General features: G+C 40.9%; 1 protein-coding gene across 3 annotated transcripts in view; it reads right to left on the bottom strand.

Moving 5' to 3' along the window:
- Positions 1-16,274, bottom strand: part of vaspb (vasodilator stimulated phosphoprotein b) — a 34,963-nt gene that overhangs the window by 6,033 nt on the left and 12,656 nt on the right. For all 3 annotated transcript variants that reach the window (XM_026192147.1, XM_026192146.1, XM_026192145.1), the window contains 5 exons: positions 7,022-7,193; positions 3,994-4,174; positions 2,700-2,766; positions 1,303-1,415; positions 162-430 (listed from right to left, as the gene is read on the bottom strand). In XM_026192147.1, the coding sequence (XP_026047932.1) occupies positions 162-430; positions 1,303-1,415; positions 2,700-2,766; positions 3,994-4,174; positions 7,022-7,193 (802 nt within the window). The remainder of the gene's footprint in view (positions 1-161; positions 431-1,302; positions 1,416-2,699; positions 2,767-3,993; positions 4,175-7,021; positions 7,194-16,274) is intronic.

The following is a 16,274-nucleotide window of genomic DNA, read 5'->3' as shown; positions in this document are numbered from 1 at the left end:
ACATCTCTAAATAACTCTTAGTATTGTGTCATTACAACAGCGGAATATCCAATTAGAATAATGAGAGAAGCACATGACAGATTGAGTGATTTGTCAATTGTATGCTAACGAGGCCTTTAACAGCAGCGGCAAAGTAACAGTCAAATCTGGCACATACACACCTTGGATACTTTGCGGAGTTTAGCTCCTGCAAGGGCAGCCGCCAAGCCCCCTCCTGCCCCTCCTCCCCCACCGCCAATGCCATTTCCGCCATCCGAAGTGGGCAGGGGTGGGGCCGGGGGAGGTCCTGTGGGAGGTGGTCCCGGAGGCGGGGGGATGCCAGCTGCTGGAGGAGGGGCAGGAGCTGGAGGAGGGCCAGGGGGTGGAGGAGGAGCCGGTGGAGGAGCGGGGCCTCCAGTGGCCAGTGGAGGAGCTGGAGGGGCTGGAGGAACTGGACAGAGAAGGACCATCAGTTTGCAAAGTATTCAGAGAAGATTCACACCAATGACAGCATGACGCAGGTAAACAAAATTCAAAACAATGCTTAGATGGCTTCTGTATGATACAGAGGGCATGACTGATCCTCACTATCTAAAACTGTCAAAAGCATAAACAGAGCATAGAGGCAGCACCTAAAGCACTAAAACAGCTCCTGCATCTAAAAATTCCAATTTAACTTAAACAGCTTGATTGATGCTCCATGTCTAGTGGTTTTATATTTTTCTGCGTTGGACAAACCACTTTTAATGTCTGATTTAATTGTGATTTGAATGCTGAATTTTCACTCTGCTGGACACTGGAATTACCAGCAGCATCTTATCTGCTTCCCAATCCTATAAGCACTTGGTTTATCTGGAGAGCATCCAGCAGCATGGTTTTGTACCCGGTGCAGCTGCACCCCCTCTGTGACTGCTTGTGGATACAGACACTCCAAGACCTTGATCGACAATTCTAATATATGATGTCTGATGTCAAGAAAGACGCGGCACAGATGTTGAGAGCGCAGTTCTCGACGGTGTTGTGCATGAATCATTTACTATTACGGTTCAGAATTAGGGACAGCCTTCAGATTTTCCATCAACGTTTAAAAACAAAAAAACAAAAATTCAGCCAGTGAAAGAAAAAGTCACAACCTCTGTCTGACACGACCCTGTATCAGTCTTAAAATCCCCTGTTGTTTTTGGTACGCAGAATGAATTCCAGCTTTCCCTTCAGGGCGATCATGTGCTGCACATTTATCTGAGTATAACGCTGAAACAGAACAAAACTGAAGTGTATTAATGTCAAGTGGTGTTATGTTGACCAGCGCAGGTGTTTCCTGACCTGCAGCAGCTTGTCTTTCTCTTTCCAGCCTCTCTCTTTCCTGCCGCTCCCGCTCCTGTCTTTCTCTCTCCTGACGCTCCCGGTCCTGCTGTTCCAACCTCTGCTGCTCCAACCTGTGCACAAACAAACAAATCTGTCACATCTGTATGTGAACACATTTAAAATAAACCAAGAGCAATTACCATAAACTGGCCCACAATTAAATTAAAGTCTGAGACTCAGAAAGCCTTGAATCATGTGCAAGTGTCCTGTAGATATCTGAATTATTTATGCACCAGCCGCTGTTTCAGGGCAACTTCTAACATTTCAAACAAACAGTTTTATAAAATCTAGAGAATTTGGTAAAAGGACATGAGGTGAATTTCACTTTTAATTAGTCTATCACTAAAAAGTCCACAGCTGGTCAAAATGATCCAATGCGAGTTACCTCGGTTGGCTACATCTCTCTCCTCTCCCCAACACATCTGCCACTCATAACAGCTGATTACAGAGCACCACACATACACTGTACACAGTGTACACACACTAAAGTGCAGAGCCACACACATGCCCGTAATCACACATGATGTCAAGCAGCGAGCCAAGGAAAGGGTGAGGGGCGATCGCATTCATGTCTGTTATTCTGCCTCTTTTCACAACTGCTGAACATCATCGATGTTTACAGCTTCAAATATTACCCACAAACACCTGCATCTCTGTTGGACTTTTAAGGTTTTAGAAGCTCCCTGAGCCTCAGCGCGCCACTGGATAATGAGACAGCCAGGCAAGCAGCAATGCCGATTATAAAATCCACCTAGACTCTGATCTTTATCACCTTTTAGTGTAAATAAGATTAAAAGGTTAATGCTTAGTCCATGCGAGTCCAAGTGTCTCGCTGATGGGACAGGCTGATGGAGACATGGCGGGAAAATGTAAGCGGGAAAATGTAAGCAGCATCCACTTTACTGTCTTTTTAACCTTTAAACTACACGGGCTGACTAAGGCTTTAACAGCGTCAGCGTCAAGCTAATGCCATCAAATCCTCTGCATATGCGTGTGTGCCCTAACCCTGCCAAGTGGACTACTGCAGAGCCAAAACAGCTCGACTTGCTATTGATTGTTATGCAACTGAACCCAGGAGATTGTTTGCATCAGTTAGAAAACATACACTTCACATGGCCGCACAGTACCGTAAGCTCACATAAGAGGTAAACAAAAAAGAATCAGAAAAAATATCTGATTATTAAACAAACAGTCATTTACGACCAAGCTGAAACCTGGAAATGTAATCAGAGTTATCAGCTGAACCAAGCCCAGAAGATATGCAAGCGGAGAAGCAGTAAAATGCGACCAGCGGTGGATTACAACTAGCAAAGTGAAGAAGGCGGACTGCATTTAGCAGAAAGTCTTCAAGGTACCTCCGCTGTTGTTCAAGCTCTTCAGGAGAAGGCCCATTTGACATGGGGCGGGGGAGGGTAGCATAACCTGCCAAAACAGAAAATAGAAAACATTTGTGATGATTACTATGAAGCAATAACTCCTGACACGCTCAAGTTTATCCAATCTGTGCTTTTACAGACGTACACACTTTTTTATATCTGTGCTGTTGATACTGTACAAAGTCTGCAGACAGTGTGGACAGCCACGATATGACACACAGGGACCTCAAATGGGTGGTGCCCACTAATCAAGCATTTACAATGCTACATTTTATCAAGTATTTTTCATGGCTCAGCGACACAGGATATACAGAGTATTCATTTAAATAGCCAGCTGTTGTAAATAAGCAGAGGTAAGAACAACACTGACTATGAATAAGTGCTGAAACTGTTAAAAATGAACACATTTTAAAAAAACAAAACAAAACAACAACAGAAGTTCTAATTATGTGTTCGATGAATACCAGGATTCCTTCTGAGGAAATATTCAAACTATTTTCTATTTAACAGGATTGGATGGACACGTGTGGACTGATGTCTAAGAAATAGTGTGTTTAACTCTAACAGCCACAGTGTAGGACGCAGCTCTATCGCAGGTCCTTCATCCCAACAGCGGTCAGACTGTACATTACACACAATAGATACCTACAAAAATAAAGGTTTACTCCCACTGCACTTTATGCACATATGAAAAATATGACAATGACAAATACTTATTGTATATAGCAACCATTTGTAAATAGTAGAAATGACACTTGTATCATTTTTTTTCCTTATTTAAAAATAAATAAATAAATCCAGTGTTGCTGTAACATGTGAATTCCCCCAGTGTGGAATTAATAAAGTCTACGTCTAAATGACAAAATGTGATCTGAGTGAGTAATTTTCATGCATTTACACCAACTCTGTGCACAACTGTAGCCAGCACAGCAGCACGAGGCCAAACAAATAACATTATTTGACTTTTTTATATCTACCCAGCTACCCTGTTTGTTGTACATCACTGTGAATCATACTCATCACTTGAAGGAAGCTTGTTAGCAAGGTGTTTCATGCGGTCCAGGGCGGTGTTAATATCAGCTCAATCACATGCCTTTTTTCTCTAACTGATTGACAAGAAACACATATATAACCTCTGTGTGGTGTTAGTATAATGTTTACCATGTTCTGGCTGATAAGTTACCACAAAACAGGAAGTTGTAAGTTTGGGACGTTTTCATTCGTGCTGGAGTCATAAGCAAAGTCCATGGAGTAGCTACAGATGCTAATTTACCTGCGTCTGCCATGGAGTTGAGGACCTCCAGAGCGTGGCTCATGCCATTGGCAAATAAAGCAGCATCCTCCTTGCTGCCAAAGTTGAGTCCCCAAACTTGTCGGGCATCCCGCCACTGGTGAAAATTAGGTGTGGCCTGATTATACTTGAGGCCTCTAATGATTGGACAGTTTATAACAACCTGAGGAGGAGAAAGAGAGCAGAGGAGTTACAAAGTCGTTTAAAAATAAATTATATATCCAAAACAACTTCTAAAATCTCCACAACCTAATATCCCTGCTTATGCATAACACGACTGTATCTGCTTAAATGTTTGTGGTATGCTGGTACAGATTCCAACCACCAGGTGGTGTGAAGCTTATGGAGCTGGGGAAAAACGTTCTGGGTTTGAGTGTTTGCCTGAATGTGCTGACATGCCATTTCACTATTTGTTTAACAGCCTCTGGATTCCACAGAGGAGAGGGGAGGATAGGAGACCCTGTCACAGGGGGGCAGCATGCACTGAATGTAAGGGTAGCAAGTTCATCTGCCACTGTAGACATCATCATCATCATTAAAAATAAACAAATACAACTTCAGTCTTCCTGTTTAAAAATAGCAAGGTAGTGTGTAGATGCAAAGAGAATTGCATCACGAATCAGGATAAAAGGAATCAAGTAAAACCTGTGGCATGATGAAAAGCCTTAATGCCGCAGGTTCCACTTGTGCTTTTTAACTCGTCTTAAATCACACCAGGATGCATAAAACAAGCGTGACACCACAAAGACACTTCTAAAGACACCACAGGCACAAGAAAAAAGAAAAAAAGGAAGAGGAGAACATGAAAAGGAGAGACAGAAAATTCTCATTTTCTTCCTGCTGCTCTCATTAACCACAAGCCTAAACTCACTTGGATGTTTCCGTCAGACACAAATATAGAGTCCTTACTGGGTATCAAACTACGTCCTAAATTGTCACAGGAAATGGCTGAACAGGCTAACTATCTCACAGGAAACATCTTCCACTTTAAGACACGTCTCTGGGGAACACTTCAGAGTGCTGAATGTTTAAAGAAGGGGAGAGAGAGAGACACTAAGACGGGCGTATCAAGAACAGACGCACCCAAACTCAGGCTGCCCTGCTTTGTAACATGGAATCGGTTCACCTTTATCAGCTGGGGAGTCATAATCTGGTGATAACCACAAAGACACGCCTTCATTATCCTCTGCTTTGAGCACTCAAAACTGAAGGAAGACTTTCCTACATGTTATGCCAAAGGCATGCTGACAATGCACAAAAAACAGCTTTGCATGTTTGCGTGCACCTCTCGCAAACTGACAGTAATCAAAAGCATGAATGTGGTGGAAGTGCTCTTGCTTAAGACAACAGTTGATTCAAAGCTCAGCTCAGCAAAATCTGTAAGATTAAAAGCACTGAAAGGAATTAAAACACAGGCTTAAAGATAAATAAGGTAACCCAGGGCCTGTTTATAAGTGTAGTTAAGAGCAGCAAGTGTTTGGATAAACGGCTGCAAACGGCGTGAAGCAGTGATCGTGCTCCACACGCAAACTTAACGGATTCCCTGCTCCACCTTTCATCAGGTTTCATTAATTCATTCTGTGCCTAAAAGTAAATACTTCTGTCTGCTAGGTTCATGCGATCATATTTGCATCAGTGTTTATAAAATAATGAAAATTCATAGTGTTTCTAATACAGTGGCTCCCCACAGAAGCCTTGCTTGCTCCACCCCTCCCCCTTTCTGTCTCTCTCTCTCAGACACACAGACATCAGAGAGAAACTATGAGGAAACTAGTTAGACCATACACTGACCGGCCACTAAGTACACGTGATCAACTGCTCATTAATGCTAATATCTAGTCAGCCAATCTCATGGCAGCAACTCATGTACACATGGTCAAGATGACCTGCTGAAGTTCAACCCAAGCATCACAATGAGGAAGAAAGGTGATTTAACTGATTATAAATGTGGCATGATAGTGCCGCACAGACTGGCCTGAGTATTTCAGAAAGCTGATCTATGGGGATTTTCCCCACACAACCATTTATGGGGTTTACAAAGCATGGTCTGAAAGAGAAAATGTCCAGCGAGGGGCAGTTCTCTACAAGAAGATGTCAGAGGTCAGAGGAGCAGAGCCAGAGTGCTTTGAACTGATAGGAAGCCTGTCTAATGAGCCATTTATTACAACCAAGGTATGCAGAGAAGCATCTCTGAACCATTGAAGCAGATGGGTTAGAGCAGATGACTGCACCAGGTGCCACCTCTGTCAGCTAAGAACAGGAAACTGAGGCTAAATTTCACACAGGCTCACTAAAATTGGACAACAGAAAAATTGGAAAAATGTCATCTGATCCGATCTTAGGTCTCAGTGGCATAAACAACATGAGACTGGTTCCATCCCGTCTTGTAGAGCACCTTTGGGATGTGGTGGAACAGATGAATCCCATTATGGATGTGCATCCAACAAATCTGAAGCAACTGTGTGATGACATCAAGTTAGCATGGACCAAAAAAATCTGAAGAATGTTTCCAGCACTTTGTTGAATCTGTGTCATGAATAATTATGGTAGTTCTGAAGGCAAGAGTTTGTATACTAGCCAGGTGTACCCAATAAAGTGGCCAGTGAGTGTAAATAACTGCAACATAAGGTAGAGTCTAAAACTGCTCTGCAACCAAACAAGGGGACAGAAAATAGGTTTGGTTGTGATTTATTATCCTTCCTGTGGCTTCTTGGATGGGCAGAGGGTTTAGGGGGGAGGGACATAAACAGCACAGTGGTAGACGATGTAAAAATGTTCTCAAGTGCTTCTAATAAAACTATACTTACAGTAAATACTCTCCATATAACAAACAGATACAGTTTAGGGTATCATTTACAATGATGTCAATGAATGGGCACCCAGTATTCTCACTCTTGCTTACTCAGACACCTTTAAACAACACAGACGCCCACAGGCCACATGACAGACACTACACACATCTCACAAAGCCAGACACTATGCTAAGCCTGCCCAAAGCTGGCAGATGTACCTGCTGATCTGTCTGCATCTTGCGTCCCACTACCCTAAAGGCATTGTTGCTTGGGTTGTGATAGATCTGCACCCTGCTGAAGGTTTGGGGTCCGGTGCCCGCAGGAAGCCACTTCTTATTGCCATCATCATAGATCATCACAGTGGCCCGAGCCTGGCAAATACTTGATTCACTGAAAAACAGAGCACAAAGAAGAAATCATCAACATTCGTTTACAGCATTGCTTAGTTGACTCTTTAAAGTCTAAATAATCTACTTTTTGTCTGACTAGTACTCAGGCTTGTACTACCACAAGTTCAGCATTTCAAAGGGATCTTTCTGTTAACTTCATTTACCCTTATAGCCAAATAAAACTGGTTATTGACTCAGTAACCCAGGGTTCTAGTTACAAATGGGTTCACAGGAAGGAGTGGCGCTAGCAGCATCTGGCTAATCACGAACACAGTGTATTGGCAGCATAGGAATAGCAAAGTGTAATGTTAGAAAAATTTAAAACGCACAACACAGAATCAAAGCAACACAGGTGCTGCAGGGTGAGTGTGTGCCAGAGGAAAAGCAGTGTTCAGTATTCAAAGTGCTGTATGAATGCATGCAAGTTTTAGCCAGTAAGACTAGAAAGAGCTCAGATATGAATAAAGTTTAGCCTCCTTGAGGGTAAGAAGGAAAGCCAGCAAAATTTCCAAATGTAATTAGTTCTAATTAATGCTGATGGAACAATGAAACTGTTGTAAATTAATCTGAGGCCAACAGAGGAAAAAAGTAATAAAGCTGGATCTGAGAATTAACCTACTGACAGTCAGAGAAACGCAAAGACTTCTGACCTTCCTATTTCGTATACAGAGGTCTCTGGGGTCTTGCAGGAATGGTGATGTTATGTACACACTGTCATGTACACAGTGATTTCATACCTGTTGATCTCTAATCCAGAACATAATCTGCTCCGGAGCAGGTTAGGGTCAGAGTGCGTTACCATGGTGATGCCCCCCAGTAAGAAGTGATCCACCTTCACACTACAGAAAACTTCAGGGTTAACTCCAGGTTACCTAGATAAGTTGAAATCCTGCTTTGTAATATAGACATCTGGCAACTAAGAGTCGATTTCTGCTCTTCCAAGCCGGAACAAAAACACCCACTACATGCTGCCACAAAAACGAGGAAGAATTAAAACGATCCAAAGCCAAATTAAAGTACAGCCACAAAAATTAAACCACAGGTCTTTATAGTAGCGACGGCAACTTCAGCCGACAAAAGCATGAAAAGGTCTTTGTGAGCTCTGCTGCAAACATGTTTGTACTATAGAGTGTCATCGGAGAAATACACTAGACTGTCGTTTTTAGGGATGTGACAAAAACAGATACTTCAGTACCAAATCGATACCAACATCCTGAAAATGTGGAGGTACTTGTTCTTCTAAAGGTACAGCTGGGTACCTAACATACTCTAGATGCCTTAAGAGGAAACTCAGTCCACAGCAACAGTGTTTCATTTGTTTTGTTTACGTTAGCAACATGTTCTATTAATAACCTGAAATGTTTGCAAAAATGAAAAAAATTAAATAAAAATTTGGAAACATTCATTTGTGTTACTGCTGAGAATCAAGGACAATTAAGCAAACTACTAAAATTTCAGTTACACTGCATTTTTTGTATAAGGACAAAGAAGAACCAATATTAATTTATATCATATAAAGGCTGTGTGTTTTATGTGGGATTCAGCGTGAACTGCGGGAGGAACAGGAGAGGCCAACGAGGAAAGCTGAGGAAGAACTGCAGACAAATGAACGAAGAACAAAGTTTTTAGTCACGAGGGCCAGTCTTTCAAGACAAACCTAGTCTCATACTCACTAACCCACAAGGCCAGATTAAGAACATTTCAGTGTGTCCTAGGTTTCAAAAAACCCACAACACTAATATAACCAGCTTTGTTTGAGCTTCAAACGTGTCAGAAAACACACTAAACTGGAACGACAATGTCCTTTATTCACTGAAGTCTTAACCTTTATTTGCAAAGAAGCTGAAGTGTACATTCCTGTCTAAAAACTCTATATATTTTGTTAGAAAATGGGAAATAAGTACAAACATAAATGGAAATACAGAAAAAAAAAAGTTTGTACAAGTCTAATAATCTTGAAGTCAGTATTTGTCAATTTTGGTATGTCAACCCTTATTTTTCAGCACAGCCTGAAATCTCTTAGGCAGCTTTTGTTCATTTAACTAGTCTTCAGGAATAGTCCTCCAGGCTTCTTGAAGGACATTCAAAGGTCTTGTTTGGATGTTGGCTGACTTTTGTTCTGTTCTCTGTCAAGATGATCCCACACTGCTTCGGTAATGTTGCGGTCGGCGTTCTGGGGAGGTCAATTTATGGCTGAGAGTGATACATTGTGTGTTTTTCTATCCACATCCATATCTTTTACCACACTGGCAGTGTGTTTGGGATCATTGTCATGCTGAAAAATGAAGCTGTGCTAATTAGAGGTTTTCTAGATGGTACTACATGGTGGATAAAAAAAAATGAAATGAAGTGAAAATACTTTTCTACATTTATAACCATCCAACCATGGCAGAGCCTGCCTCTAGTGCAGGGGTGGCCAACTCCAGGCCTCGAGAGCCGGTATCCTGCAGGTTTTAGATGTGTCCTTGATCCATCACAGCTGATTTAAATGGCTAAATTACCTCCTCAACATGTCTTGAAGTTCTCCAGAAGCCTGGTAATGAACTAATCATTTGATTCAGGTGTATTGACCCAGGGTGATGTCTAAAACCTGCAGGACACTGGCCCTCGAGGCCTGGAGTTGGCCACCCCTGCTCTAGCACCTCTCTCGTGACCTCCATACCTACCTATAGCAATTTGAACTTTTTGGGTCATTTGGTATACCCCACCCATTCCTCCCCGTTTTTCTTCTTTAGTTGATTCTTTAAAAATCAACTGAAGGCTAGATTTCCTACTATTTCTTAAAGGACCTGACTTTCAGATACTGATTAGATAGAAGTGGCAAGCCTTCAAAAACCTTTTCTTCCACCTGTTCAGTTTCCTCTGATTTCTTTAATGACATACTGCACACTATGCTGAGCAACGTTTTAGTGAATAACTCTTTGGGCCTTTCTGGAGCAAAATTACTATTTTGTGTTATTGTGGCATTTATTTCAAACATTAAACTAAAGAATTATAAACACATTATGTGTTTTCGCAACAGGATGCTAGCAACAAAGAGCCTAAAGATATATTTTACAACTGGTTCTTTGTTCTCGGTTATCTGTAGACACAAAACTGGTTCATGTTTTGAGTGTGGTGTTTCTATGCTGAAATGATTCATAGATCAGTCTTAAGCGACTGAACAAAGAACAAAAATAAGAACAAGGAATGAACTGAAAATGAGTGAAAAAGCCGCCAATGTCAGAAGAAAAACCCGGAGAATATTCCACATTAATGATATCCACAAAGTCTAACGTCTTCAAAGCGAAATAAAGAAATCAGTAGCCTACACGTGGGAAGAAAAAACAAAACAAAAAACCTAAAAATGCAGTATGGTGTTGATAACTGCTTGGATAAACAGATTAGTTTGATCCCAAACAAAACGCAACAATGGAAGCCGACAAAGACGGGAAGTTGTGCCGTGCTCTGCCAAACAGACGAGTCACTGGAATCTTCCACCTGCTTTCCATCAGCCTCCACCTCATCACACTTTAGAAGAAAACAGCCACATGTGCGCTGACATCAGTGGTATTAATAGGTTTATGCAGACAGACAAACAAAAAAACAAAACCATGTTTACTCAGGTATCTCGGGTAGGGCAGACGTGTTTAAAACAGAGATCTTAGAATAAACAAATATTCCTTCTCTACACACATATTTGCTTTTTCCTTGTGTATGCTGATAACATTGGACCAGAGTAATGGCGTAACATTTAAATAAATACCACTAAACACTGTAAAGTCTGTATTCATTCATTTAACTGTAAATCTTAATATATGCATGTTAATGTGCATGCGTGTCTCAGCTTAAAGCACAGCAAAACAGAAGAAACCAAAGTGTCGATAAATGGTGAGTAGAGGAGTTGTGCAGATGCAGAACAACAAAGGTTTTACGATCCCTCCCCCTCCTCTCCTTATTTTCCCTGCATGGTCTCCCTATAGTCCCCTAATCCATCTCTTCCACCTCTCCCTCCATCTGTCCCGCCCGTGATACAATCTGCTACTTCCTGTGACACAGCACCAAAGCCCAGCCCACTTCCTGTTGCCAGCAATGCCTAATAAGGACTCATCCAGCCTGAACAATGGATGCATGCATGCACACTCGGAAGAAGAAGAAAAAAAACAAAACAAAACAAGGCCATATATATTATATACCTAATTATATATTATACGTTATGCAACTTCATAAAAATTCAGTCCATATTTACTAAAGAACAGCAAAAACAAAACAAAAAAACAAACAAGGATAGTAAGGAGCCAAGCATTAGGATTTCATGAGTGATTAAGTGTCTGGGATTGTGGACTCCAACCAGGAACAACTTGAATTTTTAGGCCTGCAAATATCCCGAAACAGGAGGATGTCTGGTGCAAACAGTGTGTAAATTAAACATGCGTGTGTGTAAGTGACTTCACGACAGCCACGCAGCTTCAGGTTTGCTGTCAAACTTCAAAATGCCTTCCTGTTATTGTGTTATTTGGCACATGTCTTACAATAACTGCGCTGATATTAAATGTTGGCTCACTCTTTCCAGAGTGACTTTTTGTTGTCTGTGCTACCTGTAGTCCTGTAGACATTTGTGTGGGTGTTATCTGTCTGGGGAAAAAAAAAATAACAACAGAAACCCCTTCTTAAAATACTGGGTTCAAGTCAGTCACTGCAACTGTGCATATTTTTCTTCCTCTAAGGTTTGCAAACATCAGTTAACAACTAACAGATATTTTCAAACAGGTTAAAAGTTCTAAAAAGACATTTTTGCAGTGTCTTGTGTTTCAGAGACTAAAGATGCAGTTCTATCATATCTGCATGTACATCAGTCATTAAGTAACAAGCATGTGCATTAGAGGGGCATAGATAGGTCATGAAGTGCCTGGGGATGGGAATCACTGGGAATTATTTTGAACATGATAGTACAACTCAAAAGAGAAAAAGAACAAAACAAAAAAATACTCCATTATTTAGTAACTACTTTTCATCATCACTTTTACTTCCCATTTCTGCCTTATCCCTTCATAAATCCTTCCTTATAATTGTCTACATATATTTAGTTTGGTAACACGAGTAACACACCAAGAGATACTTTTTTTTTTTAAATAATATGTTTACATACACATGCATACACATATAGCTATACACACACAGTGTGTGAAGAGTGGATAGCGGACAAGAGCACCCAATCAAAGTCCTTCCTCCTCCTTCTACCCTGCAAAAACCATCATTTTGTTCTACATTTTAAACCCGAGTTGTGCTGGGACAGTGAGTAATGAACTTCAGCAATCTGTTCCACAACGTCACTCCACATACAGACATGCAAAAACTTTTTAACATTGCACAAACACAGATGTTTTAAATCGAATTCCCCGCTTAACCGGATCCTCCATCTCTTAAAAAAAAAGAAAAAAAAGAAATGTAGTGTATTGTCAGGAAGCAGGCCGCTTATTGCTTTATACGTAATTTGTGCAGCATGACAAAGAACATCAGTGAGTTTTAATAGTTGTGACTTCAGGAACAGTGGATTTCAGTATTGTGGATTATCGTTATGGCACTTTAAAGTGAACATTTGGAAGTATTGCCCCAAACCTTTGCACAGTAATTCAAATACAGTGACATCTGTTGGTGTCAGTATAGACAAATTCCCATTTAATTATTACTTTTGTCCTCAGCAGCCTTCCTGTTGTATAGGAGTAAGTTGGCAGCCACTTGGCTGACCGCTGGGAGCCAAGTGGAGTCGAGTCCCCTCATTCAGACTGATGGCAACACGCTGGCAAACCTCTGACAATCACTCTGAGCTCGTCAGTATCATGTTTTAATTTAAGCTTAAAGCTCAAATTAATAACAGAAATAACATTTTAATAACAGCTGACAAAGAATGGATTTTACAAACATTTTAGTTTTACTAAGTCAACTCATCAGCAATGAGCATGCTGTTGGGATTGCAGGGCAGTTTATGGGAACTGGGAGGGGACAGAGACTTAGGACTGGGAAATTGATGCATATTTAATGGCAGAGAAAGCAAGGGCTCAAGAGTGAGACTGAGAGTGAGCAGCTGCATTATTGATAGAACTACGGACACTGAGACTAAAAGCATGTGTGGCAGACACGCGCATAAAGACAGACTTTCACACACCCTCCCCACCTGTCAAGCTGCCAACACATCCACCTGTGCTGACCCGCCCGCTGGGTATAACAGGCTGCAGTGCAGAGGGCTCGCAGCTGGGTCTGATCGGACTGCTTTTTAGTGCTAGAATAAAACCACAACAGGCGTGGTCATAAACAACCTATTCCTGTCCTTCCTTGAACAAAGACCACCAATCTAGTGAAGCTGAATGTAGGCAAACTAACCAAGTACAGATGATTTAAGAGGTTTTCTCTTAAGCACAAATAGGTCACCGACTGCTGCTCTGGGAAGGATTTAAGCCAACAGCCTCAATGCAAGAATGGACTTCACCACAGGAAGTGATCACCTGACTGATATGCAAATTGCTCATTTATTGCAACACGGCTGAGTCCGTCATCGCTTCTCGTTGGAGCCAGAGTGAGTGCCTCATCCCCTCTGTGGTTTGGCCTTCTTGGTGAGTTAGGGGTTAACAGGAAATCACAGTGCACGGCTGGGGCACACGCCGTCTTGGAAATATCTGTATAAGGCTATGCTCTCAGAGCTTTTCTCCGAACGACAAGTACAGTCAGGCCCAGTAGCTCCTTCTCTTCCCTCCTTCTCCTCCTCTTTACCTGACCCTCCTACCATGCTCCTCAGTCATTCCTTCAACTGTTTCAGTAGGTATAAAATATGCCTGCTAATGCCACTTGGTGGTATCCTTGCAGAAATATCTCTTGCTATATATGTACATGATTTGGGGATATATTAAATAGTCTTGTCTAGACACTAAGTAGGGAACCACATTTCTGTCTCTGCATCCATCCCTTCTAATTCATCAGGCATCTCCTCCAGGAGTTCATAATTCCACAATATGAAAAGCTCATTTCCCTCCCCAAACAACTACAGCCAACAATCTCTTTTTAATGATGTTCATCTTTGAGTTATTCTTGCCTTCAGGAATAAATGCCTTTCTCCGTGGCGTACAGACTGCAAACAAGACAAGATCGCATCTCACGGAACACTTGACCAGATATGAACCAACAATTTTCATTCAAACTTTGTGCTGCATTTTTTAAACCGTTTTTTGTACAGCTTTGGGGAGGTGATTCACACACACAACCCACACACAAAAATATATATGAGAAACAGGTGTCGCATACAAATTAGTAACCCTTAGGTGGCTTTGCTGTACCTTAGATGAGTAAACTGTGAATCATCACTTCTTTTTTTATTTTTTGCCCACTATAAAACGTCACATTGAAACCAGACAGAGAATGACAATAAGTCACTAAATAAAGTCTGCATTTAACCAACCCACTTCCTCCTTCTCCCTTGTGGCCTTTTTGAGAAGAACACAAAATGCGTTTCACAAATGATATTGTAAAAGCAAGCAGCTATTTAAATGCTTGCAACAGAAGAGCACCACTTACAGCCAGCAAATCTCATTAGATGATTAGAATGTGGTGAGATATAGATATCTATCTAGATATCTCTCTATATAGATATCTATCTAGATATCTCTCTATATAGATATCTATCTAGATATCTCTCTATATAGATATCTATCTAGATATCTCTCTATATAGATATCTATCTAGATATCTCTCTATATAGATATCTATAATAGAGAGATATCTATATAGATATCTATGTATATAGATATCTATATAGAGATATATCTCTATATCTCTATATCTATCTCTATATCTCTATATCTATCTATATATATCTATCTCTATCTATATATATCTATATCTATATCTATATCTATATCTCTATATCTATATCTCTATATCTATATATCTATATCTCTATATCTATATCTATATATCTCTATATCTATATCTATATATCTCTATATCTATCTATCTATCTATCTCTCTATATATCTCTATCTCTCTATATCTATCTATATCTCTATATCTATCTATATCTATCTATATCTCTATATCTATCTATATCTCTATATATATCTATATCTCTATATATATCTATCTATCTATATCTATCTATATCTATATATCTATATATCTATATCTATATATATATTACTCGATACAGTGCTTTCGGTTCGGTACGCATATGTATCGAACAATACAAAATTTGTAATTTATTTTATCAACTTTCCTTCTGACGATGCTGTTTGTGTTGAGCGCTCAGTGAATCTGCGTACGACTACTCCGCTAGGCTGCACTGTCGAGCGCAGATCCACTGAGCGCTTAACACAGACAGCATCAGAAGGAAGAGCGCAGGGCAAGCTAGCGAGACAGAAGTTAAGCTCTCCTTGCAACATGGCAAATTGAACCTCCCCCACCCTCATTCAGATGTGACGTATGACCCTGAAGGTGAGCGCGTCATGGACTAAAGTAAAACAGTATGTTGGATGTGCCATGCAATGCTTAATTACATGGGTGGGAACTAGTGTGTTAGCGCAGTTAGCTCGTTAACGTGTTGGCCGTCTAGCCCCATGCACGGGGCGATCAGGGGTAGCGCGTTAACGGAGATTTGCCGTGTTGTGGCGTTAAGGTCATTTCAACGAGATTAACCTGAAAGCACTAGTGGGAACACAACGAATATGACTGCACATTTACGCCAACATCATCCTAGTGCAAAGACAAGTGGAAGCAGACAAAAACGACAAGCATGCATGCTACATGTCATTTAATATGCTGCTGAGAATATACCCCAGAAGAAGCGGATAGTATAGCTTTTATTTTGGAAAGAGACATTTCTCTGTAATAAACTCTCTTTTCCAAAGATGAGTGATTCCTCAATCAGATACAGGGCTTGCAATATCGCTAGCCCGACGTCCTGGGGCTAGAGATTTTTCCAGTTGGGCTACCAAAATCTATCTCTTCCCTGCCCGTCAGGCTATTGTAGGAAGGAAAAATATATGTCAATGCTTTTGCATTCTTTCAGAAATGTAGCTGGGTAATTATGTCATTGGCATGGGTGAGCCACTGTCAA

Source organism: Astatotilapia calliptera, chromosome 14, assembly GCF_900246225.1.
Source record: "Astatotilapia calliptera chromosome 14, fAstCal1.2, whole genome shotgun sequence".
NCBI classification, from domain to species: domain Eukaryota; kingdom Metazoa; phylum Chordata; class Actinopteri; order Cichliformes; family Cichlidae; genus Astatotilapia; species Astatotilapia calliptera.
Note: the sequence above shows the minus strand (reverse complement) of the source record. Positions and strands in the feature narration are given on the sequence as shown.